Source organism: Oryza brachyantha, chromosome 3, assembly GCF_000231095.2.
Source record: "Oryza brachyantha chromosome 3, ObraRS2, whole genome shotgun sequence".
Lineage (NCBI taxonomy): Eukaryota > Viridiplantae > Streptophyta > Magnoliopsida > Poales > Poaceae > Oryza > Oryza brachyantha.
In genome coordinates, this window is record NC_023165.2 from 1,724,138 (window position 1) to 1,750,301 (window position 26,164).

Below are 26,164 nucleotides of genomic sequence, written 5' to 3' on the forward strand. Positions count from 1 at the left end.
AAGATTCAATGTTTTTTTTATAGATTTGAATCGATTATGAGGCCATTCTCCATGCTGGCTCATTGTTGATGACTTTCTGATTTGATGATTCATTAGAAACAGCTCGCTAGGTCAACCTGTTAGGATATGGCTAGCTGCTAGACCCATGTGTTGCTGCTCTTTTTAGCCTAGAACGTCAACTGGACTAGCGATTTTTCATAGACCGAGACGATAACTGCTTGTTTGTTTGAAAAAGAGAGAGAGAGAGAGAGAGAGAGAACTGCTAGGAACGACCCGGCGCGATGCACGACCAAGAAATTTCTCCGGCTGCAGGCCCTGTGGTAAACGGAACTCGAGCGGAAAAGAGCAAAAAAAGAAGAATTGAACGTGTACTTATGAAATTGACTTGCCACATCGTTGCGTGCGTAAGCTACCATATATATCAACTCATGTGAGGCTGAGCGATTCAGGAGCTGATCTGTCACTGGGGTTATGGATAAGACAACGGTAATTTTACGCTTGCTAGAAGTCACGGCAACGACGCAGCTAAACAGGAGTACTAAGATCACGTTTGGATTCTCAGAGATTTTTTTTAAAGGATCTGTCACATCAAATATTTAGACACTAATTAGAAGTATTAAATATAGACTATTAATAAAACTCATCACATACTCTGGACTATTTTACGAGACGAATCTATTGAGCCTAATTAGTCTATGATTAGTGAATATGATGCTACAATAAACATTTGCTAATCATGGATTAATTATGCTTAAAAAAATTTGTCTAATGAAATAGCATTTATTTATGTAATTATTTTTGTTATCGTCTATATTTAATACAACTAACTAACATCCAAACATCCGATGTGACAAGAGAAAAAGTCTCTCGATCCCAACAACCCTAATTCACAGGAGGAGCACGTGAGCAAAATCAGGGCTGGACGAATCGGAGACGACAAGGATCAAGATGGCTAACCCAGTACTCGCAACAGCTAGCGATGGACAGGCACGTACCGGGACCGATCGACCGGATCACCCGACGGCTCGGATGTTCTCTCGTGACGGATCAGACGGGCGAAACAACAGTAGTAGCAGCTAGCATGGAAGAAGTGGTGGTTTTCCACGGAACACGCCTCCCTCCCTCTCTCGTCCCAAGCCCCAACCCAATGATTGGCTCTGCAGCGTTCCAGCCTTGCATCGCTCGGATCACCACCGCCGAACGCCGGAGGGCAATGCGGAGTACACCCGATCCTCCGTATCCCCGTAAACCAGTACCACTAGCTGCTCTACCTACGGGGACAGGCGAGCGTGGTGGGGGATGGTACGGGGACGAAACGGGGCACGCCCGCCCTGTGCCTGTTTCGCGGCCGGATTCACCGAGCCGGATGCAGCAGCGGCGGCAGCACCGCGCGTTGCATGGATCGGGGGACGCAAAGCGGGCTAACGCTAGGCTGTAGCACGACGCGCCAGAGGCATGTGGGGATCGCGCGCGCGCGCTCGAGTTGACCAGTCGGCTCCGACGGATGCACTGGATCTATCATCTAGTAGTAAAGTAGCAGCAGCATACGCCTCCGCGCCCCAACAGCGACGCGCACCGGCAGAGCCGCAGGCGACGCGGATGATGCGGCGCAACCAACCGCGCAAAAAGAAACCAACGGCATCGCGGGCGCGCGCGCGCGGTTGTGGTTGCTGGGGTGGGGGCGTCGCGTTGGTGGTGGTGGTGGTGAAGGAGGAGGGGGGAGGACCACGGGAGCGTGGCGTTTTTGCCGTGACCTAATCTGGTCGCTCTCGCCATCAAATCGCACTGCCATTTGACCCCCATGAGACCGGCACCCGGGCTGTACGTGCGCGGGGAGGGAGCTAGCTGGGGGAGTGGAGCGCTGCACCGCGAAAACCCAAACCCTGCTGCTTAGCGCAGCGGATTTGGTTTGGTTTGGTTTGGTTTCGTTCGGGTCTTGACCCAACTTCTTTTTCCCCCCGCCGTGCCGTCGATCGGATAGCGTGATGATAGCCTTTTCCGTTTGATCTCCGTCGGTCCAACCCGAGCGGCGGAGCTGACTAGAAGATGTTTTGGGTTCTCATTTGACAGTTTGTGACTTCGTTTTACTGACATGAAACAGCAGCAACAGCTGATCAACTACGACGCATCCCTATCAATGTGAATTTCTACTGTATTTCGTCGTTGGAACAGTAAAGGCCCCATGTATTATTTGAAAGTGGTTATGAGGTTCGTCATTTAGCTTTTCTGAAAAGACTATTTATAAATAAAAAATAGTTTGTGAATAAAATTTGTATATCATTTTTTATCGATATAAAAGAAGATGCTAAAAAATTAAACTATGATAAATAATACTAAATCAATTTTATATTTAAGATTAAAAAATTAAACTTTGGCTTACATATATAAGCAGAAGCGAAATGATAAGACCATAAATATTTTTATTTTAAACCTTTTTTCTTTATAGTATTATTGGATCAGAAGGAGAACAAAGTTTTTTTATAAACCGAACCTGACTTTGCTCGTATTATATCAACCAGGGCAAGAGATATTTACAGTTCACCAGAGGTGAAGAAAACAGAAAAGGGAACATCAGGAACCTGTAGGCGCATGCCTTCTAGGGTCTAATGCAAAAACATCGTGATATCTTTCTCACCACGGTTTGATTTCATCAATAATGTTGTTCACTAACTGAAATATATGAGGGTTTTCTTTTTTCTTCTTGAACACTCTTCTGAAATATCTTAGGTATTTCAGAGGTTTAAATTTTGTAACCGAATATAAGCATTTTTAGCCCTATTCAAAGTATTACTGGTCATACCAATCATATTTATTAATTTTTTTCTATTTTATCTATACCTCCTATCTTACACTCATCCATTCCATCATTTATTAAGAGGTTTATTGGCGAAGCTGCATATATCCAGGGGTTCCCAGGAACCTTCTTGGAAAAATTTTTAACTAAAGTTCATGAATTTTCACCATATATTCATTCCTCCGATCCAAATTCAGTACCCATGGCACCTCTCTCTATTTCGCTCTGGCTTCGCCCTACATGTTTTTTTCTCAATCTTTAACTCTTGATAAATAATTTAGAAATAAATTACATTTTGGGAGGGATGCAGTATTCCACATCTTGATGCTAAGGCATATAGACCATGTTTGGAAGACATGGACTTTTTACATTGAAGAAGTATTAAATATAGCTATTAATAAAACCCACCTCATACTCTAGACTATTTTGCGAGACGAATCTATTGAGCCTAATTATTCCATGATTAACGAATATGATGCTACAGTAAACATTTGCTAATCGTGGTTTAATTAGGCTTAAAAAATTTGTCTAATGAAATAGCATTTATTTATGAAATTAATTTTGTTATCAATCTATATTTAATACTCCTAATTAATGTCCAAACATCCGATGTGACAAGGGACAAAAAAAAAAAGTCCCTGATCAAAACAGCCACACAGTAGCTCCCAATTCTACCTACAGCCAGGTCCAAAAAATAGAGAAAGAAGAGGAATCACATGCATACATAGCTTGGAATGATTGAAAAGCTATGGTATCAAGATCTATTGCGTTTGTGACGTGCTTGCTGTTTTCTGAAATAATAGCGCATATTTTCTTCTACAAACATCATCATTCCATCTTAAAAAGGACTTGTTCCAGATAGAAGGCATATGCCACGTCTCATATCTCACCATGTTTCTAGAATCAGAAATGGCCATATTACTCTAAACTTCGGTTAACCCCTTAAACTACTTATAGATTTTAGTGAACTATAATTCTACTATAGATGGACAAAAGAAACCGCTTATGAATTAAGCAAAAATACTACCCCATTTCACAAATCTACATGTGGTGGCACCCCCATTTTGGTTCCATGCATGAACATACCGAAATAATGGGCATAGTCTAATCATTACGTCCAAACAAAAACCTTAGCAACTGACGACCAAGAATGAGGTGAAGATCGTCTCCGATATCAACAAATCACACAATCTGTGTGAACGTAGAACACTCTTCTTGGAAATGATTTTGCCTGTTTTAGGTTATTTCTCTCCAACTAGGAAACGCATACAGCATCAAAAGGCAAGGAGACAGGGACCGCACAACCCGGTCCGACCCATCTCAGCTCGTTCCCAAAATGCAAATTCGCTTGTGTCAATATGCATGCCATAATTTTTTTCTACCCTTGTTTGGCCTCTCTACGGTTTTATGTTTTTACAATTAAGGGTTTATTTGGTTTAGAGAAATTTTAAACTATACGAATATAAATACATGTCCATATTAACTCGTATGGATTTCTAACAGGTTTGATTGGATGTAAATTTTCGTATGTTTTCTCTTAATAACTTATAGGAAAGAAACATTTTCTTTTGTTTCCTATATTTATTCCTATAAATTAAATGACTTTTTTAGTAACTAATCATTGGGAATCTAAAACCTTTATCTTTCCTCTTGAACCAATAGGCCTTAAAAAGGGTAAATTTCTTGTACAAATTTTGAAAGTGAAAGTATGCAATATCTCTGAATCCTCCTTTTTCAGGTTAATGTGATACTTTTTAAACCTCAAGAGCAAATTCACAGGCTAAATTTTCCCAGGTGTTTTAACAGTACAATATATAGATTATGATTGGTAACCAAAATTCAGCTATACTGTTATACACAACACAAAATAGCTAATCGTTGATGTTGATGCTTATAGAAGGTAGAAAATCTAAGACAATTCTTCGGGCAGTGGTTTCTTTCCGATAAATAGAAATGCCAGTCCTCTTAACTTTTAAAGGACGGAAGAGAGTTTCTAGATTTTGACGAACACATAAACGTACTTTAAATTTTTGTCATATAAAAAATCTATTATCGTATTTGAATTAGTAAAACGTCTTCTAATCACCTAGGTATTATTATTTTTTACACATTCTTGTTTGTACTTGCATAAAAAGAGATGTCTCGAATAATAACGTGAAGAGGGATAATACACGCTGGTCAATATTTTCGCCAAGACTTAACAGTATCAGAATAAGAGAATAACTGCAGTGCTATGCAAACGCAAATCAATATAAAATAGAGAGGCCGACTTCGGTGCATATTATTTGTAATATAATTTAATATAGACCGCTGATCTAATTTTATTGAACGGTTGTGATTAAATTATACTACAATAATTTTAGGTGTCTTAGAATTCTAAGAGGACAATATCTTTTTTTTACGGTGATAGTAACTGGGCCTTGATAGGCTTTTTTTTATCCATGCATAATGTGATAAAAAAATAATAAATACAAATCTAATATTAATCAAAGTACAAAAATATTAATCAAAGTATTATACTACAAGTAATATACACCGAAGCGTTGCCCTAAAATAGATGGGTCTTTACCGTAAACTTAGAGCATCCCAACGGATCATATAAAATTGATCATCTATATCTTCATTTGGATAATCATACAAAATTGTTTTATCCTCTATATCTCTTCTTACCCAAGCAGATCATCTATATATATATTATATTCTCCATATTTCTTTGAAGAATGAAGAGATGACATTTAAATATAGAATTTCTCTTCAAATATGGATGAAGCTCTCTCTTTATCTTTTATCCTCTGTCTTTCTTTATTTTTAGGATAGAGGATGAGATAAATATTGATGATGCTCTTACGAGACATTTTATACTCGAGCGAAAGGAGAGCATTATAAAGGTGCTTTCTTTGCTGAGGTGAGTGAAGAAGGGGATACTACTGATTAACCCTACAGCACCACCGGTCACACAACACAACAATTAGGATTGGTAGAGCCCATCTCTGAGCCTGCCTTGCTGGCCCTGAGCTCTCTCTCGTTGCTTCTTTTAATGGGTTTTTTGTCTCCTTGGATTTGTGCTTGTGCTCACCTGGGCGTGGAGTTCTCCGAATGAGAGAGGAGGGGGAGAGAGAGAGAGAGAGAGAGAGAGAGAGAGAGAGAGAGGCACCTCTGAGCTGTTTCTTCGACTAGTATTCAAGATTGGGCAGAGGTACTGAGAGAAAGCAAAGGGAAGGAGGGCTACAGAGAAAAAAATAGAATTTTTTTGGGGGTCCAAGTTTCTTGCTTGATTCTCTTCGATCCCGGTGAGCATCCACCAGTTCAGGCACAATCCTTGCTGTTCGTGTGCCTGAGTTTGATAGCTGTCCAGATCTGCGGCACTTGCCCGATAGATTCCAAGAATCGGAGCACAACTATCGTTTGCTGAGAAAAGGTGAAGCCTTTTTCTTCTCCTCCTTCCTCATCCACCATTGCCAAACTGCAAGCTGAAATTAAAACGTGCACATGGCTTCCTCGGCCTTGATCCGATTTTTTTGGCTTTGATTGATCTTCCATGATCTAATTGTTCGCTCCGCACTGGATTATGCCGCCTGCATATGAGTTACTTGGATGGGTGCAGATTCTTAATCTTTACCTGTTGATCCTAGTTCATGTGCTGAAGTTGATGTAGCTCTTATTGATTGGTTTTTTTTTGTTTTTTTTTTGCTTTGAGTTGCAGAGAGGTGGAATAAATTGAGCAATTACAGTGGAGATAAGGGAGATCTGAGTCTCGTGATGCCGTCAAGAAGCTGCGTGAAGGAGGAGAGTGTGAGGTGAAGGATGATGGCCGCGGTGATGGACTACTTCAGGTCCTGCTGGGGCCCGCGATCTCCGGCCGGGCACCGGGTCAGGGGCTCGGACGTCGCCGGCCGGCAGGACGGGCTCCTGTGGTATAAGGACGCCGGCCAGCTGGTCACCGGGGAGTTCTCCATGGCGGTGGTTCAGGCCAACAACCTGCTGGAGGACCAGAGCCAGGTGGAGTCCGGCGCTCTCTCCATGGCCGAACCCGGCCCTCAGGGCACCTTCGTCGGCGTCTATGATGGCCACGGCGGCCCGGAGACGGCACGGTTCATCAATGGCCACCTGTTCCACCATCTCAGGAGTAAGGGCCCTATATTATTCCTTTTTCTTTGAAGTATTTGGAATTTTGGGCACTGATGATGATGCAATTATAAAATATACCAACTTTTGCTTCTTGTTTTGATCACATGAATGAGTATGATGATGATTATGCTAGTATTTTTACCCTGAAGAGGCATGAAGGTGCTAATTGTTATGTGAAAATCTGTCTGGTACTCATTGCTTGCAGAAGAAAAATGATGACATGTTTGTAGATTTTTTTTGTGTATTTTCATCTGATTTCTTTCGGTGAATCTGGTGATTGGTAGTGAAGTGGAGTACTTTTTTTTTTTTTGGGCTTTGTAACAATATTTGTGATTGATGTCCTCTTGACATTCCTATTAGTAGCCTTTGTTATCTGCCTCAGTTTATGACTAACTGTTTCCTTTTCAGGATTTGCAACTGAGCACAAGTGCATGTCAGCAGATGTGATTCGGAAAGCTTTCCAAGCAACCGAGGAGGGCTTCCTCTCACTAGTCAGCAAGCAATGGTCTTTAAAGCCTCAGATTGCAGCAGTAGGATCTTGTTGCCTAGTTGGTGTTATTTGCTCAGGGACTCTCTATGTTGCGAACCTTGGTGACTCGCGTGCTGTTCTTGGGAGGCTTGTCAAGTCTACTGGAGAGGTTCTGGCCATGCAGCTATCATCAGAACACAACGCGTGTTATGAAGAAGTTAGACAAGAATTGCAGTCATCACATCCTGATGATCCACATATTGTGGTTCTAAAACACAATGTTTGGCGTGTCAAGGGCCTCATCCAGGTAACCAAACTTCTGTACTTGAGGCTGTGAGAAGCAAAATCAATTTTGCTAATTTGTCAACTCTAGAATGTACAGTTTGGATAATTAATTTGATTGAAAGTCTGCACACTTTTGACATCATCTGTTGTTCTCATCATAATTCCACTTTTGTCATTGTAGGGTATAGGTAATTACTTTTATATTTGCATTATTTCTCATATGTTAGGTATTAGGTAAGCCTCATTCTCACATATAAAGTTATCTGCACCCATTATAGTTGCGTCATCAGAATGTAACATGCTTCCTACAGCACAAAAAAAAGTTGCAAATGTAAAAGTGAAGATATAACTTGGTGGGCATTGGTGATTACTGATATATTGTCATCCTTCCATATGATATATTAGCTTAATTTTGTGCTTTACGCACAAGTCAAAGAAAAAGTCGATGCATTCTGCAGGAATGCACACCCCTCTTCATTTTTTTTTGTAACGTCATACTGGTTTACATGCACAGTTCAACTTATGAGCCCACAAATATTATGCTCCTTTATATGCCGTTAATAACACAGCAGGATACTCTCTTTCCTGCTGTTTTCTAACAAAAAATAATTTATGAGGTGAGATGATATTCTGCAGATCTCAAGATCTATCGGTGATGTATATCTAAAAAGACCAGAATACAACAGAGAACCTCTTCATAGCAAGTTTCGGCTTCGGGAAACCTTCAAACGGCCTATTCTCAGTTCTGAACCTGCAATTGTTGTACACCAAATACAACCAAATGATCATTTTGTTATATTTGCTTCCGATGGTTTATGGGAACACCTCAGCAATCAGGAAGCAGTCGACCTTGTCCAAAGTAATCCTCGTAATGTATGTTCTTCTCCTTTACACCAATATAATACTGAAAAGCGTATTACTTTAACCCGAGTACTCCGACCTGCTTCATAATACATCCTAGTTAATTAAACAGAACTTGAGCTGATCGCTATTTCTAGACTGTTATTTGTTGCCAAACTTCATGCCGGCTTTCAGAATGACTGATTATTTCCTTGAAAAACATGCAATTTCTTCTCACCAGGGGATTGCTCGAAGACTAGTTAAAGTCGCGATGCAAGAAGCGGCCAAGAAGAGGGAGATGAGATATTCAGACCTCAAGAAAATTGATCGTGGCGTGAGGCGTCATTTCCATGACGACATAACCGTGGTTGTAATATTTCTTGATTCGAATGCCATAAGTAAGGCAAATTGGAGCAGAGGTCCTTCCGTTTCCCTCAGAGGGGGTGGCGTGAGCCTCCCTGCAAACTCCCTTGCTCCTTTCTCGGCTCCCACAGTGTTAAGCAGCACCTATTGAGGGAGCTATACTGCAAAGAACATGATCATCTACAGAGTACAACACGGATGGGAGGTGAAAATGCCGTGATTAAGTGTAATGTACTCATCCTGTGTTGCTCCTGTGAACTATTTAGACCCCACCTGGTAATTAGTGTAATGATAGCGAGGTATAAGATTAGATTATTCCTTAGCGACGCAATCTTTTTTTTTTTACTTTTCTTTTTCTTTTTGCTTCTTTATTCTTATCCTTTCTCTTACCCATGAGAGAACAGGTGGTTGTAAATTGGCCAGAACATCTTTTTCGTAATAGTCCATTATATCCCCTTTTTTCGTGTTGATAATGAAAGCATTGCTCAAGTTTTAATGTTGGGTACTTGGTGCTTGACTACTCCTTTTACTGCTAAAATCAACGTTTTAAAATGATCTGCTGCAGTGCAGGTTGCTCTCCACCGAGGTACAAAGTACAGTACTCCACTGAACAGCAACTGCGGTTTAAATATCTGCAACTTGACCGCTGGTTGGTGGCCACGCCCTGATTTGATTGATTTAGGCGTTTAGTTCTAAAAATATTAGATCAAATCTTTAAACATCTAAATAAAACATTAAATATATATAAACATTAAAACTAATTATACGGTTATGGGTGAAATCGTGAGACGAATTTTTTGAGCTTGCTTAGAACATGATTAGTCATAATTGCTACAGTAACCAACATATGCTAATGACGAATTAATTAGACTCAAAAGATTCGTCTCGTAGTTTTCAGGCGGAATCTGAAATTTGGTTTTTTATTTGTGTCAAAAAACCTTTTCGGTTAAACATTCGACGTGACATTTTTCGAAACATCCGTCATCATCATTTTACTGACTACTGACTTGAAAGATGAAGGCATGAAGCATACATTAGACAGATTTGTGAGCTTGAAGGCTCTCAGCAGCCAGCAGGTGGTCGGCACACTAGTAATAGACGGCGCAGTCAGGCTTCACTGTTGGGGTGAGTTGCTTCAGAAATTGCCCACTGAGACCAGGAAAACAGTGGCCCACAAGTTTGGTTCCGAAGAAACTCAAATCGACTGATTAAGCTTCGTTCAGGTGGAGCAACAGCACAAAGAAACTGCAACAAGTAGTGTAGAATACAAATAATTTCTGTAATGCTGACAAACCATTCATAATGGTGGTGTCGAGGGGTAAGGAAATTAGATACTCCATCCATCATATAATAAGTTCAACTAGAAAAATGAAGTTATTTTATGCCGGATGAAATACTACAAAACAATCCAGATATCTGCCAATTTCACCGCAAATGCTGAACAATCCTTGGGTGACAAATTAAAAAGATACATTTTGCAGAATGAACCTACTGACAGAACTGCATCTGCATACAAAGTTCAATGTAAGGGTTGGTCAGATTGCAAGATCTTCAATCAGGAAACCAGCAGTGGCCCCCTTCATCACTTGCAAGGATTAATAGTCCACTTTGCTGTCAAACAGTGAAATTCACAATCCACAGACTCCAAATCAATCTCACAGTAAGGAAGTGCAAGATTGGGACTGAAAAGACTAGATACAAGTTATCTTTAAAGTATAAGAGATACTGATGTCGATGTTTTTTTTTTTGGCTATACACAGCTGCTCCCATCTTCTAGAGAAAGATGCATTTTCCTGATTTTTCGGAGCTAGTTCTTCTCGGTTAATTACAGGCCAGGCTGACAACTTGTCTTAATCCTATCTAACAAACAGCGAGACCAACAATTGGGAGAACAGAATAAATTCACTGACAACAACAGCAGGGGAGTGAACGCCTAGAAAGGGCACCACATCAACCTGTAGCCAATTCTCCACAGCAGATCCGACTGTCGCACCGACTGCAAGACCCCCAACAGTAATCAATGCTGCCTTACCTGCACAAAGGACCACAAAAATGTTTATGCCATTCTGAATCGAAGCAGGAAGGTTGGCACAAGAAGAGAAGTAATCAGGGTACTGGACCAGATTTCCTCCCCCAAGTAAGCAATTCCATAACAAGCACAAAAGTGGCTAAGAAGTTTGCATATTTATATGAGTCAGATCCCCGCATATTCATTTAAAGGAAACTTTGTGAACGAGCAATTCAAGACCAACGGTAGTACACAGATCAAATAGTTGCAAGATCAAGTCAATTAACTACAATACTATAGGCAGCCCTATAATTGAGGATCTATAAGCATGTTCATCTTTAGAACTATTTTGAAGGAGCAAGTCTGTCTTGACATAGTTAATATATTTTCACTCAAAAGGTAAATTCATACATTTGTTAGTACAGCAACTGAAGAAATGAGTTTGTACTTTCACTAAAGTATGCATCTAGCCTGAGACAGTTTCTGCTTTGACATGAAGACCAAAAATGGTCCATATATCCAATAGAATGTGAAGACACTACAAGACAGTAGTCAACTTGCAGGCAAAATAACGATGCGGCATGTTTGACCTGGCTTCTTGCTTATATCTTGGAAACTCCTGTAGCCTATCTAATATGCTGACTTTGCTTGAGACTAATTATCTTTCAATCATGAAAATGATGCAATCTACAATTTTGACCGCACAACATAAAGTAACTAATCCCAGATTAATCATCCTTAACTGCCAAGGATGAAATAGCACAGGACCAAGAGTCATTCTTAGTATATGATTAGTGAAACCTCTTGTGTCTGTTGATCCGCCTTATCCAAAAAAAAATCTCCAGTCAACTATGCCTTCGGTTACACATCTTGTTATTACTATTACCCCTTAAAGAAACTGATCAATAGTCAAATACATATGGAGCAGTAATTCTTAAGAAAGTAAGAAACTATCAGGGTCATCGTTTGGCTTTTTCTTTGCAAACTAAAAATAATTTGTGAAAATAAACTACAATGGAAAAACCCCCAAAATCAACGGCAAGGACTTAAGAGGGCTCAAAGAAAGCTAGCATAGAGGCTATAAATATGATAACAATACGGTTGCTTTGTTTTAAATAACTACTCAACATGAATGAAAAAAAATAGCTTTACCAAAAAGGTTATAATATGATTGATAATATCACTGGTGATACAGGAAACCTTGCAACTTCAAAGCTGGTTTATATTAGTGTTTCTGCATTTTTTCCCCATAGAAACTAAACATGATTTAAAGCAGTATCACACATAAATTTACATCATCTTCAGATGTATTATAAACATAAAGTGCCAGATAATATAAGTACTGGGAAACAACAAAAAGGTGTCAGAATAATTTACCTAGGTTCATATTTTTCTTTGTCAGGAAATACAATGAAGCACCAAACCCTGTTGCTAAGATAAACCCAGGCACATCAGCACTAGTGTATGTTGATGGCAAAGATGTTGAGCTTCCACTAGCATAAGTGAAAACCATCAGTGCACCATAAACGCAAGATTGGATACCCAAGCTGCTTGAAGATGGAACCTCAAATGTCACCGGTGCGTTCTTCATGGTTGCTTGCATCCACTGAGGTACCGTGCCTGATCCTGCACTTTTTACAGGTTTGACATCAGCATAGCGGATGCTGTTATCAACAACCTTGCCAGCCCTCCTCTGTGATAAGCTCTGCATAAGCAACATGTCATATGCAGCCTCCACCTGAAATGACACAAAGAAATGTAGTCAAACATGATATTCAATCAGATGTTTGTGTTAGAATAACCATGAGTCCATGAGACTATAACAGATGCTGCCAACAATTTAGCAGCCTCTGTTTCTTTTATAAGTTACAGACTTGCCTGTGAAACTGTCTTGAAACAGACAGTTAAGACATTGCACAAGGAGAAGAGAAACAACCACAAGCAAAGGTACTTATCATGATCACAACTTGCACATAAAAACAAGAATGCGTTGAAGCTAGTATAATGGAACAAGAAAGGCTACAGAGGTCACAAGTTCATAGCAAGATGCGTAAACAATTTGAGCAGTTAAAACTTAACCGAAGAGACACAAGTAAGAAGGGTACACTCCTTTCCTTCCTATGAAGCAATTTACTAATCCGAAATGGCAATACATACGGTATCCACCACCAAACAAACACTTGTGTAGTGCATATCCAAGCTAGATTATTTTAACAGCTTCAAATTGTGTGAAACTACGATCAACCAATCATCGCCAAATTGTTCAAACTAAGGATCATGCCACAGTATTCATTTTTATTCAGTATTAAATAAGTAATTAACAAAGAAACCTTTGCTTTGGGGCTTGAAAGTAAGATGTATCACGGCAATTCACATCGTTTCTGGCATTATCGGACGATTAAGGCGGCCTCTCGTGGCGATTTGGCAGCTCAGATTGGTAGTACCAAGTATACTACTGAAATCTCCCTTCCTTGTGTTCGAAGAAAAGGCGAGAGCGAACGGAACAGCGAGGAGGAGAGGAGCGGAGGGGGAGATTTGCCCGACCTGCGCGACGGCGTCCTGGTCGTCCTTGCAGGAGGCGAGGACGGCGCTCTTGGCGCGCAGGATGTCGTCGAAGGAGGCGCCCTCGGCGACGCCTAGCAGCTTCAGCGCGCTCTCCACCGTCATCTCGAACGGCGCCGGCGAGGAGTCGTCCGCGCGGGACGCCGCCAGGCGCCGGGGCGGCGTCGGCCGCCGGCGCGGCCGCGGGACGGCGCAGCACCGCGCCGCCGCCGTGGAAGGGTACCTGCGGAGGAGGGACCCGCGGCCGCCGCCGCCGCTCAGGGAGAGCGCCGTGGCCGTGGCCATCTTCTTCTCCGGCTGCCCCTCTGCTGCGTGTGCGCGCGCGCGGCGGCGGCTGCTGCAGCTGTTGCTGTGTGCGTCGGCTTCTGGTGCTCGCGGACGCTGGCGTTAAGATTTTTTAAGGGTGATTTGGCTTGTTTCCGGACACAATTTTGGGGCTTTTTTTTTTGGAGGCTACCATTTTATTTTGGATAAGTTTCTAAAAAGGTTTTACCTTTATCTAATAGGAAAAAATACGAATTACCCCCCTAACTATCGCGGTCGGCCGAATTACCCCCCTAAACCAAAAAACCAGACATCTTTCACCCTAAACTTTCAATACTGGGCAAATTACCCCCCTCAACCTAATCCAAGACGGTTTTGTCCTACGTGGCGTACACGTGACAGCCTTGTCAGCATTTTCTTTTTTTTAACCGTGGGGCCCACATGTCATACCCTCCCTCTCCGGCCCTCTCCCTTCCTCCTCCTCTCTCTCTCTCGGGCGAATAGGGCGACGGCGACGGGCGCTCGGCGCCGCCCGGGGATGGCCGGATGGCGGGTGGGCGGTCGGCGTCGCACGGGGGCAGCAGGTCGACTCCGGTGTCAGCGGTGCCACCGTCCACCGTCCTCCCTCCCGCGCGCCGCCGTCTACCGTCCTCACCCCCACCTGCCCTCGCCCTCGTTCCCGCGCGCCGAGATCGATGGCGCCACCCGCCGCTGCCATCCTCCGCTTCATCCCCGCCGCCGGCGAGTCCTCTGCTTTGTCGCCGCTGGCATCCTTCGCCCGCCGTCCACTGGCCCGTGCCCCACTTCGCCCGCGTACTCTCGCCGTCCGGCCATCCCCGTCTGCCATGACCGCCTTCCTCCGCTTCGCCGCCACCCCATCTTGCTGCTCGTTGTGGCGCAGGCATCCGCCCGCCATTCGGTCGTCCCCACGCGCGTAGTCATCCGCCCGACGTCCGACCGTCCCCACGCGGCGCCGAGCGCCCGCCCGCCGTCTGGTCGTCCCCGTGCGCCGCCCTCGCCTGTTCACCCGAGAGAGAGGGAGAAGGAGAAGGAGGAGAGAGGGAGAGGGAGGGTATGACATGTGGGCCCCATGGTTAAAAAAAGAAAATATTGACTGGGCTGCCACGTGTACGCCACGTAGGACAAAACCGCCTTGGATTGGGTCGAGGGGGGGTAATTTGCCCAGTATTGAAAGTTTAGAGTGAAAGATGTATGGTTTTCGGGTTTAGGGGGGTAATTCGGCCGACCACGATAGTTCAGGTGGGTAATTCGTATTTTTTCCTATCTAATATAATATAATCACTATACATAAAAGCATTTCTGATTTCTGACTTGGACAGAAATGGATAATTGGGGGCTTCTGTTGTACTTCACTACCCAACATCGGCATAGCCTTTTGAGATGGTTTGACAATTTGGAGTAGAGACTACTATGAGTTATGAAATAAGGGGGTATTTAGTTGGGGAAATGAAAATTTTTGGATGTCACATCAGACGTTTGATCGGATATCAGAAGGGTTTTCGGACACGAATGAAAAAACGAATTTCACGGCTCGCCTAGAAACCGCGAGACGAATCTTTTGAGACTAATTAATACATCATTAGCGTATGTTGGTTATTGTAGCACATATGGCTAATTATATGCTAATTAGGCTCAAAAGATTTATCTCACGATTTCCCACATAATTGTACAATTAGTTTTTCATTTTATCTATGTTTAATGCTTTATTTAGATGTCTAAAGATCTGATGTGATGTTTTTGGGTGAACATTTTTAGGACTAAACAAGGCCTAAGTCATGCCATGCGGTGTATTCTTGCTATTTTTTTCATGCACTCATTTTTTGTTGTTTTTTATTAATTTGTGTTGCTAATGTTTTAGGCCATGCCATGCGGTGTATTCTTGCTATTTTTTTCATGCACTCATTTTTTGTTGCTTTTTATTAATTTGTGTTGCTAATGTCTATCTCAATGACTTGGTATGTATCAAAGGATGCATTTGAATACTAGGATCCCTAAACAAATGTGCTTGACTTACCCTCTGAAAAAGTTTAATTTTACTCTGACTATCCATATCCAGATGCTCTGTCAATCTCTTGCAAAAGAGATTGTGCCCTTTAGAAACAAAAGCATTGCATGGAACAACAAAAGGTTGGCATAGATAGGTATACTTATCTGCAACGTACACCACAAATTAGAGAAAAGAATCGCATTCCATCATCAACACCTTTAAACCTCTGATGCATATAAAACAAAGAAGAATAAGAAGCACGGACAACAAGCCTCTCCCACTAATTAATGTTGGTGGGGGTTGTGTAGAAGCATGACTTCACTACTCAGTTTTCAAATCCTAATATCCTAAAAATGCAAAAATGGGCACCAATAATACAGAGATTTGTAGCCTGTGTTATGGACTTAATTTTTGTTCAACATATATTTGCTTATATTCATACTTATAAGCTAAAATTTGAATTTTAAACTTAAACTTATAGTTCATTTTGAATTTTTTAAAAGTTTATTTTTCAGCTTTGGTTTTTATATCGTTAAAAATATATATAATTTATTAATAAATTATTTTTTATTTGTAAATATGTCGTTTAGCTTTTTCACACCCTTGTACCCACATTAGGTGGATGAAGTCAGCGGTGTGTATTGATGATCCACATGGCAATCCTGTAAGCAAGGGCTTGAAAATTTGTAGTTTCTTCAAGGCTGCTTTGTTTGAAGAAAAATGATTCTTAAAGGATTGAAATCCTTGGAAAAAATCCCTATGACGCCTTTTGATCAAATGAATGTGATGTTAAAATTCCTATGAAAATAGCCTCATCTTTTCATTTATATTTATGCTTATAAGCCAAAATTTAAGTTTAGAGACGATTTTAGAATTATTCCAATGCAACTTATTTCGAGCATTTGCTTTTAGATGACTAAGAACGATCTATGTAAAAGTTTTATTCATAAAATATGTTTTAATCATCAGTAACTTGTTTGGCTTATGTTTATAATAAGCAAAAAAGATGAGGATGTAATCCACAGGAATTTTAACATCACATTCGTTTGACCAAAGGATATCATAGATAATTTTTTTTCCCATGGATTTCAATCCTTTTAAGTATCATTTTTTCCTCAATACAAAAAGGCTTTGAAATTTAAGGTTGAAAATTTCAGCTGAAATATTTTGAGCATTTTTCGTTGTAGTTTATTTTTCAGATTTTGTTTTTATGTCACTAAGAATATGTAATAAAATTTATATTCATAAATTATTTTTATATCAAAATATATTGTTTAAAAAAATGACCCTTGCATTGGCGGATACCAGTTTAATACAGGGTGCTTGATGATTAGTTATTTCTTTTCTCCCTTAAGCGCATTTTGCATCGAGGGTGGCCTTGGAATGGCTAAACATCAAAATATGCCTTCTCACGCAAAGAATCACTAAAGAATGTGTTATTTAACTTTAAGTTTTCTCTTATTTTTTCTTAGCTTTTACGCACACGTTTTCTGATTAATTAAACGTATTTTTTGAAAAAGAATTTCTATATAGAGTTCAACGTTTTATCATTCTAAAATAGTTTTTTAGCTTTGTGATAATTAGGTGGTGTTTAGATTGAGAAAATTTTTGGAAAAAGTGTTACGTTAAATATTTGACCGGATGTTGAAAGGGGTTTTCGGACACGAATGAAAAAACGAATTTCACGGCTAGCCTAGAAACCGCGAGACGAATCTTTTGAGCATAATTAATCCGTTATTAGTACATGTTGGTTAATGTAGCATTTATGGATAATCACGTGCTAATTAGGCTTAAAAGATTCGTTTCAATATTTTTTCTATAACTGTGCTATTAGTTTTTTAATTTATCTATATTTAATGTTTTATTTAGGTGTTTAAAAATTCGACGCTATGTTTTTAAAAACTAAAAAAGGCCATAGTTCCATCAATTATACGCAAGATAGCTATCAAATCCGATAATCTTTCGTAAGCACAGCACCTGTGCTCTGACACGGTTCCAAAATCCTTGCCCACGAAGTTTTGCGCCAAAACTCCAGATTACCCTAAAAAAAAAAAACTTTCCCAGAAAAGTCAAAGTAAAGTCTGAAAAATGAGGCGTCCCCACCTTCCAGCGACAGAGCCCGACGCGGGCGAGGCGAAGCGAGCGCAAGGCGACACGACACGTCTCGCGCTCCTCCTCGCGTGATCCAGCCCGCCCCACCCACGACCACGACCACGACCACGAACCGCCGTGACGGTGAGGCGGCATCTCGTCGGCATATTTCGGATTCCACCGCCGTCGGGAGCTAGGGTTTCGTTACGTGCCGTGCCGTGCCCGCTCCCTCCCCGATGGGGCCGTCCGCGCCGCCGCCGGACGCCGCCGGCGGGGAGCCGGAGGCGTGGTACGGCAGCATACAGTACCTGATCAACATCTCCGCCGTGGGCGCCGCCTCCTGCGTGCTCCTCTTCCTCCTCGTCAAGCTCCGGTTCGACCACCGCCGCATCCCGGGGCCCTCCGCGCTCGCCGCCAAGCTCCTCGCCGTCTACCACGCCACCCCGCCGCAGATCGCGCTCCACTGCGGCGCCGACGCCGCCCAGTTCCTCCTCTTCGAGCGCGCCTCCTTCCTCGTGCTCGCCGCCGTGGCCGCCGCGGCCGTCGCGGCGGCCCTGCCGCTCAACCTCCTCGCAGGGGACGCCGCCATCGCCGACCAATTCGCCGCAACGACCATCTCCCACATCCCCAAGTCGTCCCCTCTCCTCTGGCTCCACTTCCTTCTCACCGCCGCCGTCGTCGCCATCGCCCATCTAGGCATCTCCCGCATGGAGGACGCCCTTCGCATCACCCGCTTCCGCGACGGCAACGGCAACCCCAGCGACCCCAACTCCAGCTCGGTCGCCGTCTTCACCATCATGATCCAGGGCATCCCCAAGACGCTCGCGGCCGACAAGACCCCGCTCAAGGATTACTTTGAGCACAAGTACCCTGGCAAGGTGTACCGTGTCATCGTGCCCTTCGATCTCTGCACGTTGGAGTACCTTGCTGAGGAGTGGGGAAAGGTACGGAACAAGATTTCTTGGCTGGAGGCAAGGATGGATGCCCGCAATCTGTTTGATGAATTTGCCCAGGATGAATCACAAACAGATGAGCATTGGATTGTGAGGAGATGCAAAGAGCTGTGGGCAATGGCGGCAGAGAGGTTGGGGTTTACTGATGAGGAAATGCTAAGGAAGTTGCAGATGAAGAAACTTGTGCTCAGTAGTAAGCTATCTGATTACAAGGAAGGGTGTGCTCCTGGTGCTGGCATAGCCTTCGTTGTTTTTAAGGATGTGTACACGGCAAACAAGGCTGTGAGAGACTTCCGGTTGGAAAGGAAGAAGACACCAATAGGGAGGTTCTTCCCTGTGATGGAGCTCCAACTTGAGAGAAGTCGATGGACTGTGGAGAGGGCACCACCAGCATCAGATATCTACTGGAATCATCTAGGACTGAGCAAAACCTCACTAGGGTTGCGGCGTATTGCAGTCAATACCTGCCTCATTCTGATGCTCTTGTTCTTTAGCTCACCGTTGGCAATAATTAGTGGGATGCAAAGTGCAGCGCGGATCATCAATGTGGAGGCTATGGATCATGCCAAATCATGGCTTGTCTGGCTTCAAAGCTCTAGCTGGTTCTGGACCATAATATTTCAGTTTCTTCCCAATGTCCTCATTTTTGTGAGCATGTATATCATCATCCCATCAGTGTTGTCTTACTTCTCCAAGTTTGAGTGTCATCTGACAGTGTCGGGAGAGCAGAGGGCTGCATTGTTGAAGATGGTTTGCTTCTTCCTTGTTAATCTCATCCTACTGCGTGCACTGGTCGAATCATCGCTCGAAAGTTGGATACTTAGTATGGGCCGGTGCTACCTTGACAGTGTTGATTGCAAGCAGATTGAACAATACTTAAGCCCTTCATTTTTGTCAAGATCTTCACTCTCTTCCCTGGCATTCTTGATTACATGCACTTTTCTGGGGATATCATTTGATCTGTTGGCACCAATCCCTTCAATAAAGCATATAATGAAGAAATTTAGAAAGAATGATATGGTCCAATTGGTCCCTGAAGAAAATGAGGACTACCAATTGATACATAATGGCGAAGAAACGAATAATTTGAGAGCACCTCTAATGTCTGAGAGAGAAGACAGTGGCATTCTGAATGGTATTGAGGGGCATGATCTTTCATTGTATCCAATAAACCGGAGCTTCCATATGCCAAAGCAGCAATTTGATTTTGCGCAATACTATGCATTTGACATTACAATATTTGCGCTCACAATGATCTACTCGCTGTTTGCTCCACTTGTGGTTCCTGTCGGTGCAGTATACTTCGGCTACCGATACCTTGTGGACAAGTACAATTTCCTGTTTGTCTACAGAGTTAGAGGTTTTCCTGCAGGCAATGATGGGAAGCTGATGGACAGAGTGATCTGCATCATGCAATTCTGTGTTATTTTCTTCCTTGCTGCAATGTTACTGTTCTTTGCTGTCCAGGGTGATTCTATGAAGCTGCAGGCAATATGTACTCTTGGGTTGTTAGTCTTTTATAAGCTTCTGCCCTCTAGAAGTGATCGTTTCCAGCCGTCCTTGTTGGAAGGGATGCAAACAGTTAATAGCTTTGTAGATGGTCCAACAGATTATGAAGTTTTTTCACAACCTGACCTGGATTGGAGTCTGTATCAATCCTGAAGAAAAATTCAAGGTTAACACACACTTGTTTAGTTGTTTCATATCCCGTCACCTGAGCTTCTCATTGTATCACTCTTGACTTTTTTGTACAGTTACATAGGTAACTCTTCTGGCCTTCTAGCTGAATTTGTTTGTTGAAGTCGAAAAACACGCACTGTTAGAGCATTAAGCTGTCTATCTAAAATTCCATGAGAAAAAAATCATTTGCATTATCCTACGTGAACCATGCTTTCTGATTGGGGTCTTTTGTGGTCGCATCCATCTTCAAACAAATGTATTGAAGCATGCCTGATTTATTCGTCTTCATGTGTTTAATTTCCAGTTAATGTCAATAGAGAAGTGTAGAAGAGAAATATTCATGCAAATGAGAGTTGAGAGATACCTTTTGCTGCTGAAGAGTGAAAGCTACCCTACGTGTAATTGTATCATGTGGCAAGCAAACTAGCCTTTGAAGTACTGATGTATTTTTCACAAATGCCGTCATTTGTTGAATAGGCACAATTTAATGATAGATCAGGCTGTTTTTTTTTGTCGTTGTTGTTGATGATGATGATGACCCAGTTCTAGGTTTGTCCATTTCCTGTTTTCCCATTTGTAAGCTTTGGCTCGGGTGGTTTCTGTATATGCACAGTTTTCCGCAATTTTTTATCGCATCTGATGCTTTCACATGACTTTCATATAGAAAATTCCGCAATTTTCTGTGTATTTAGTCTTACTTCACCTCATGTGTAAATGCCCTTGAGAGTATGCATACTAATCGTGCATGTTTGACTGCCTAATTCGGCTTCTTCAAATTTAAGATGATTATTATGATTGGTTAACACAACGAAATCCAGTGTTCAAATGTTCATGTGCATTGCGGGTAACACTTGCACATTTGAACAATTTGTAAAAATCTTTCGTTTGTTCTAAGAGGTTTGAAAGAACATGGTCTTCATGCAGCTCGACTGCTAGACCTACCTTTACTGCATGCTTCAGCTGTCCTGTTAAATTTTTTCGAGCAACTGGACTGAGCAATCAGCGACCAGTTTATTATTTTTGTTCCTTGTCAATGGCAACCGATCGCATCAACTTAATCGTTAGTACTTTCTTCAGTGTATTGTGCTTATACATCAAATCCAATCAAGATGTTTACATTGGATTGTAGTTAGTGTGATCTCCGTCGTAAACTCTCCCTTTGGCAAAGGGCCTTTGCCATTCTTATGCAGCTTGTTACTCTTGTCGTCGACGTTGTGAGCTTGTGGCCTTTTACGCAGCCAGCCCATTATTGCAACTGTTGCTATTGGTTCAGTTTCTTGTATATAAAGGCCGATCATTTTGAAGACCAAACTATTGGTTAGGACCGAACAGCCATCCCTTGCTACTCTCTCCCATGTGCTGATGTGTGACGCCTTTGCACGTTCAAGCTCTTTTGAAATATAGGGTTATGAAAACATAGAAAATTAGAAATAGGAAAAACACCGGAATAAAATGACTACCCATCGATTTTTCACATTATTTAAAAATAAATGAATATTTTTAAATTGTTGTTTGGTTTTTATGCAGGAGAAACACAGTAATTTAGAGCCATATGAAAAAGAAAACATAACATAAAAATAACGATTTGAATTACGGCTCTCCCATTCCAGCCGGGCCGGCCGTAACCAATCCAGACCTTGTTGGATACCGGGCTACAGAAAAGCCCACATCGCGAACAAAGCCCATAGCCACTCCTTTGCTCCCCCCTAAGCCCCCCGTGTCGTCTCCCACCTCCACCTCGACGACTCCCGTCTCCACGTGAGTTCGCCCGCCGCCTGCGAACAGCGGCGCCCGGTCTCCCATCCCGCTCGCGGCGGCGGCGCCGTGCTTCTTCCTCCTCCCCGTCCTCGCCGGTGAGCGGACATACGAACGCACCCACCCTCTCTCCCGTCTCCCTCAACCCCACACCTTTTCTCTTTTTGACTTGGACCTTAGCTTCTCTTCTAGATCTGGATGCTTTTTTTTTTCTCTCTTTGTGTTAGCCTTAGTCTAAGAGCAAGTTTGTGGGTTCAGCTCAACCCTCGTGCCCCTAGGTTGGTCCGCCCCTGGTGTTCATAGCGGTTTGGTTTTCAGAATTTCTCTTGTGTTGGGAAATACTGATGTATGTTTTTCCATTTTCTTCACAGATAGGAGGTGGGGCTGCTTCATTGGGCAAGGATGACCAAAGGGCCAGTTCCATTCCTCAACATTGGGAAGAGAGCAAAAGGCAAGCGGTGTCTACATCTCATAAACCTGTAGTTTATTTTCGTCTCGCTTCGTGCCACTTTTGTGCATTTTGGCGATCAAATTTTGCTTGGTATATTTTATGTGCTGTAGTGCGTCTGTATGAGATACTTAGGGCACAACTTAGAATCCAGTACAGTTATATGGCTTCATTGGGTGTCACCGGATTGATATGATCTTCATTGTTTGCGTCCTACTCGCAGATTTCATCCTGTTATTACTATAGCTTGAAGTGCAATACTATGTAGAACATTTCACTGTATATTGTATTGTCATTGTCATCCGCATGGATGTATTATGCAAAAAGAAACAACAGCTCAGTTGTGCTGAATACCTAACATTCTACGTGGTGGGATATTCTGATATCTGAGCATTCTATATGAGTTGGGAAGTGATATCACTGAATATCAATAGATTTAGCTTCATATTTAACATTTGTCTCTTTACCTGATATTCTGATGTGGTTTGGCAACTGCAGATAAAATTCATACATGAGTTTTTATTTGTTATTTAGCTTTTGGTTCTAATATTTTTGTTGTTTTACACTACTCACATTTCTAACTAACATATTTTCTTGTTACACCATATAGATCTTTTGTACAAGGACTACAATTTTGACCAAAAGTTTTCTTTGACAACAACTAGCAATTCTGGTTTGGTAAGGGATTCTGTCCTTTTGTGCAAGGTTTGACCCCTACCATAAATTTGTGAAGCTATCACGCTGACAGCTTTTACTTTTATTAATAGGGTCTAACAGCCACTGGTGTGAAGATAGATGAACTTTTCATCGGTGACATACAGACACAACATAAAAGTGGCAAAACCACTGTTGATGTCAAAATTGATAGTGATTCTAGAGTAAGTTCCTTGTATTTGATTCTCTCATATAGTTATATTTGTGGAGCCTGAGTTTATTTGTTTACTAGTCTGGCATTAGCTATTGTTTTGTGGAACAAGGGGTGCTACTTTTGGCATTATTATCATTACATTTCATGGCATCAAAAAGTTCTACCATATCATATGAAACTAAGTTTCATGTATAGAAAACAGTATTTAGCAACATTTAATGCTACTAGTACCCATTGGGATCTCAATGTGATATTTAGACTTGTCGGTTTTTATATCATGTTTATGCCGCTGCACTTGTGCATCCTTAATACCTTAGTTCAATGCTATATTTTACTTAGGGCAAGTTTGAGAGTGAGTGAAGTAGAAGATGATGGTCACACAAAACGAGACATCTCATTAACGAGTGACGGATTAAGGATTAGCTATTGCAAACTTGATATGATTTTTAAAGCAACTTTTAGATACTTTTTTTTTACAAAAAGCATATAGTTTAACAATTCGGAAAGCATGCTCACAGGAAACGACGGGAGTTTTCTCCCTTCCATTCTAGATCGAACACAGCCTTAGTCTCTTTCTAGTTCATGTTGCCTGTATATGTGTATCTTACTACAGTCATTCCATCTACAGGTGTCATCCACAGTCACTGTTGATGAAGCACTGACTGGTTTGAAGACTTCTTTTAGCTTCAGGGTACCTGATCAAAAGTCTGGGAAGGTTTGTATACTTACGTGGTTTTCTGTAATATTTGATGTTTGGAACGTTCTGTTAGGGTACTAAAGCTTCTTGTTTTCTCGTCGGCAGCTTGATTTGCAATACCTTCATGACCGATGTGCACTGAATTCTACCATTGGTTTGACATCAACACCTTTGGTTGAGCTGGCAGCAACTTTTGGCACAAATGAACTCAGTGTTGGTGCTGAGGTTGGATTTGACAGTGCTTCAGCTTCTTTTACTAAGTACAACTCGGGGATCTGCTATAACAAGCATGATTTTTCTGCTGCCTTACTACTGTAAGCTTTCCCAACTTCTGCTTTGCTTAAGCACACAACAACCTGCATGTATGCATGTGCATGTTCCAATATTGTTTGTAGTCAGTCACATCTTCGATTTCTGCGTACTAAAGTTAACCCTTAACTTTTTTCTATAGTTCTTGAGATATAGCATCATGAACATATGCTCTGTTCATGATTGATGTTTTGAGCATCCAAAGTAATGCGCTAATGTGACGAACTTGACTGGTAGCTAGCTTAAACAGAATACAATAGCACTACTTATACCAAATCAGCAACACAATATGATGTGTTCTTATGTCTTCCTGCATCTGTCATGTGCAGATTGTCCTTAGCCAACTCATCTTTACCCTGCACTGATAAATCTTTGTACATTTTTTTTTTTGCACGCAGTGATAAAGGGGAGACTTTGAAAGCTTCTTATATCCACTTGTTCAATGAAACCAATGGAGCTGCAGTGGCGGCTGAAGTAACACACAAGTTGAAAACAAAAGAGAATTATTTCACCATTGGGAGCTCTCATGCTCTTGATTCTTCAACGTTGCTGAAGACAAGATTTAGCAATAGTGGCAAAGTTGGAGTTCTCTGTCAGCATGAGTGGAGGCCCAAGTCTACTGTAAGTCTTTCTGCTGAGTACGATCCCAAGGTGGTAAGTTCGCCTTCAAGATTTGGCGTGGCCATAGCCTTGAAGCCTTGATGGTAACCTCCTGTACAAGTGTTAGATACTCCATGCCCGTGTGCATCCGAGGCATACTTACAAAAGCTCCGTCATTTTCTGCCCTTTCTGTAGCAGTCTTTTGGCCGAAGAAACATTGTTGTCTTGGAGTTGGGCTTTAGTTTTGTGGAAACCATTCCACCAGCCAAACTTCACCGCGAGAATTGAAAATACAGAGAGTTTTGTACTGAAACAATAGGTTTACTGCTTTCTTCACGAAATTATTCGGTGTCGACTGTACACCTTGAAGGTAATTGTGAGGCTCACTTGAGAAATCTCATGGTAAGTGTCATCGTTGGTTTGTCGCTGAGCCAAATGAGTTAGAACTGACTTGAGATCTGCTTTTTTTTTTTCGCTGTGATGCATTTTTCGATGTTGCTGTGCCATATTTTTCAATTGTATGCAGTGTGTTGGTACGATTTATGATATTTACTAACAATGTCCTATTGTTCTGATGGTCTTCCACTGCTCTTTGGAGTTGGAAGCTACTCCTATCTAAATATAATCTACCAACTACTTTATGTCTTACAAAAAAACCTAAGGCTCCGATCATTTTGATATTGCAACTGCCTGTAAGCTAATATCTGAATTTAAAAACTTAATTTTAGTGTTGATTTTATGGTTTTTTTCTACTGAGGCTGTGGATTTCTACTTACTGATGAGTCAAATTATAGAGTTCTAAAATTGTGGACTTTTTAAGTGCAAATAGCGGTTGTTACTCACTAGTCACCACTCACCCACCACCAACCATTTGTACTAGGATGAACAAAAAGAGAATGACCCATTTGCATCACGCGCGAGTGTACGAGTGAGGTGGTGTTTAGTTTCTAAAAACTTTTCGCAAAAAACATTACATCGAATTTTTAAACATCTAAATGAAGTATTAAATATATATAAATATTAAAATTAATTATACAGTTAT

General features: G+C 41.7%; 4 protein-coding genes across 5 annotated transcripts; 3 read left to right on the top strand and 1 right to left on the bottom strand.

Moving 5' to 3' along the window:
* Positions 1-5,714: 5,714 nt before the first annotated feature.
* Positions 5,715-9,384, top strand: LOC102715549 (probable protein phosphatase 2C 28). 2 transcript variants are annotated; one of them, XM_006649298.2, is made up of 5 exons: positions 5,715-6,212; positions 6,498-6,920; positions 7,331-7,698; positions 8,313-8,549; positions 8,758-9,384. In XM_006649298.2, exons 2-5 carry the CDS (start codon positions 6,599-6,601, stop codon positions 9,028-9,030), a joined length of 1,200 nt encoding a protein of 399 aa, XP_006649361.1. In that variant the 5' UTR covers positions 5,715-6,212; positions 6,498-6,598; the 3' UTR covers positions 9,031-9,384. The 2 variants fall into 2 exon arrangements, with proteins under 2 accessions (XP_006649361.1, XP_015690852.1); XM_015835366.2 differs by lacking the exon at positions 5,715-6,212 and adding an exon at positions 6,260-6,392.
* Positions 9,385-10,555: 1,171 nt separating this feature from the next.
* Positions 10,556-13,917, bottom strand: LOC102703198 (protein CHAPERONE-LIKE PROTEIN OF POR1, chloroplastic). Its single transcript, XM_006650955.3, has 3 exons — positions 13,432-13,917; positions 12,265-12,625; positions 10,556-10,911 (listed from the first exon to the last, which is right to left on the bottom strand). Exons 1-3 carry the CDS (start codon positions 13,732-13,734, stop codon positions 10,736-10,738), a joined length of 840 nt encoding a protein of 279 aa, XP_006651018.3. The 5' UTR covers positions 13,735-13,917; the 3' UTR covers positions 10,556-10,735.
* Positions 13,918-17,926: 4,009 nt separating this feature from the next.
* LOC102715828 (CSC1-like protein At4g35870) lies at positions 17,927-21,067 on the top strand. The gene has a single exon (XM_006649299.3). The coding sequence runs from the start codon at positions 18,049-18,051 to the stop codon at positions 20,425-20,427; it is 2,379 nt and encodes a 792-aa protein (XP_006649362.2). The 5' UTR covers positions 17,927-18,048; the 3' UTR covers positions 20,428-21,067.
* Positions 21,068-22,172: 1,105 nt separating this feature from the next.
* On the top strand, positions 22,173-25,531 carry LOC102716103 (mitochondrial outer membrane protein porin 6). The gene is made up of 7 exons (XM_006649300.2): positions 22,173-22,298; positions 22,572-22,651; positions 23,259-23,326; positions 23,416-23,526; positions 24,145-24,231; positions 24,319-24,527; positions 24,921-25,531. The coding sequence occupies exons 2-7, from the start codon at positions 22,603-22,605 to the stop codon at positions 25,222-25,224; spliced, it is 828 nt and encodes a 275-aa protein (XP_006649363.1). The 5' UTR covers positions 22,173-22,298; positions 22,572-22,602; the 3' UTR covers positions 25,225-25,531.
* Positions 25,532-26,164: the final 633 nt, after the last annotated feature.

Excerpts from the sequence above, each read along its gene's own strand:
- LOC102715828 (XM_006649299.3), top strand. The coding sequence starts at position 18,049 with ATGGGGCCGTCCGCGCCGCCGCCGGACGCCGCCGGCGGGGAGCCGGAG.
- LOC102703198 (XM_006650955.3), bottom strand. The coding sequence starts at position 13,734 with ATGGCCACGGCCACGGCGCTCTCCCTGAGCGGCGGCGGCGGCCGCGGG. Across the intron at positions 12,626-13,431 it reads ACCAGGACGCCGTCGCGCAG|GTGGAGGCTGCATATGACAT; the intron begins GTCGGGCAAATC and ends GTGTCATTTCAG. Across the intron at positions 10,912-12,264 it reads AAAGAAAAATATGAACCTAG|GTAAGGCAGCATTGATTACT; the intron begins GTAAATTATTCT and ends TCCTTTGTGCAG.
- LOC102715549 (XM_006649298.2), top strand. The coding sequence starts at position 6,599 with ATGATGGCCGCGGTGATGGACTACTTCAGGTCCTGCTGGGGCCCGCGA. Across the intron at positions 6,921-7,330 it reads CCTGTTCCACCATCTCAGGA|GATTTGCAACTGAGCACAAG; the intron begins GTAAGGGCCCTA and ends TTTCCTTTTCAG. Across the intron at positions 7,699-8,312 it reads GTGTCAAGGGCCTCATCCAG|ATCTCAAGATCTATCGGTGA; the intron begins GTAACCAAACTT and ends GATATTCTGCAG.
- LOC102716103 (XM_006649300.2), top strand. The coding sequence starts at position 22,603 with ATGACCAAAGGGCCAGTTCCATTCCTCAACATTGGGAAGAGAGCAAAA. Across the intron at positions 23,327-23,415 it reads CAACTAGCAATTCTGGTTTG|GGTCTAACAGCCACTGGTGT; the intron begins GTAAGGGATTCT and ends TTTTATTAATAG. Across the intron at positions 23,527-24,144 it reads AAATTGATAGTGATTCTAGA|GTGTCATCCACAGTCACTGT; the intron begins GTAAGTTCCTTG and ends TTCCATCTACAG.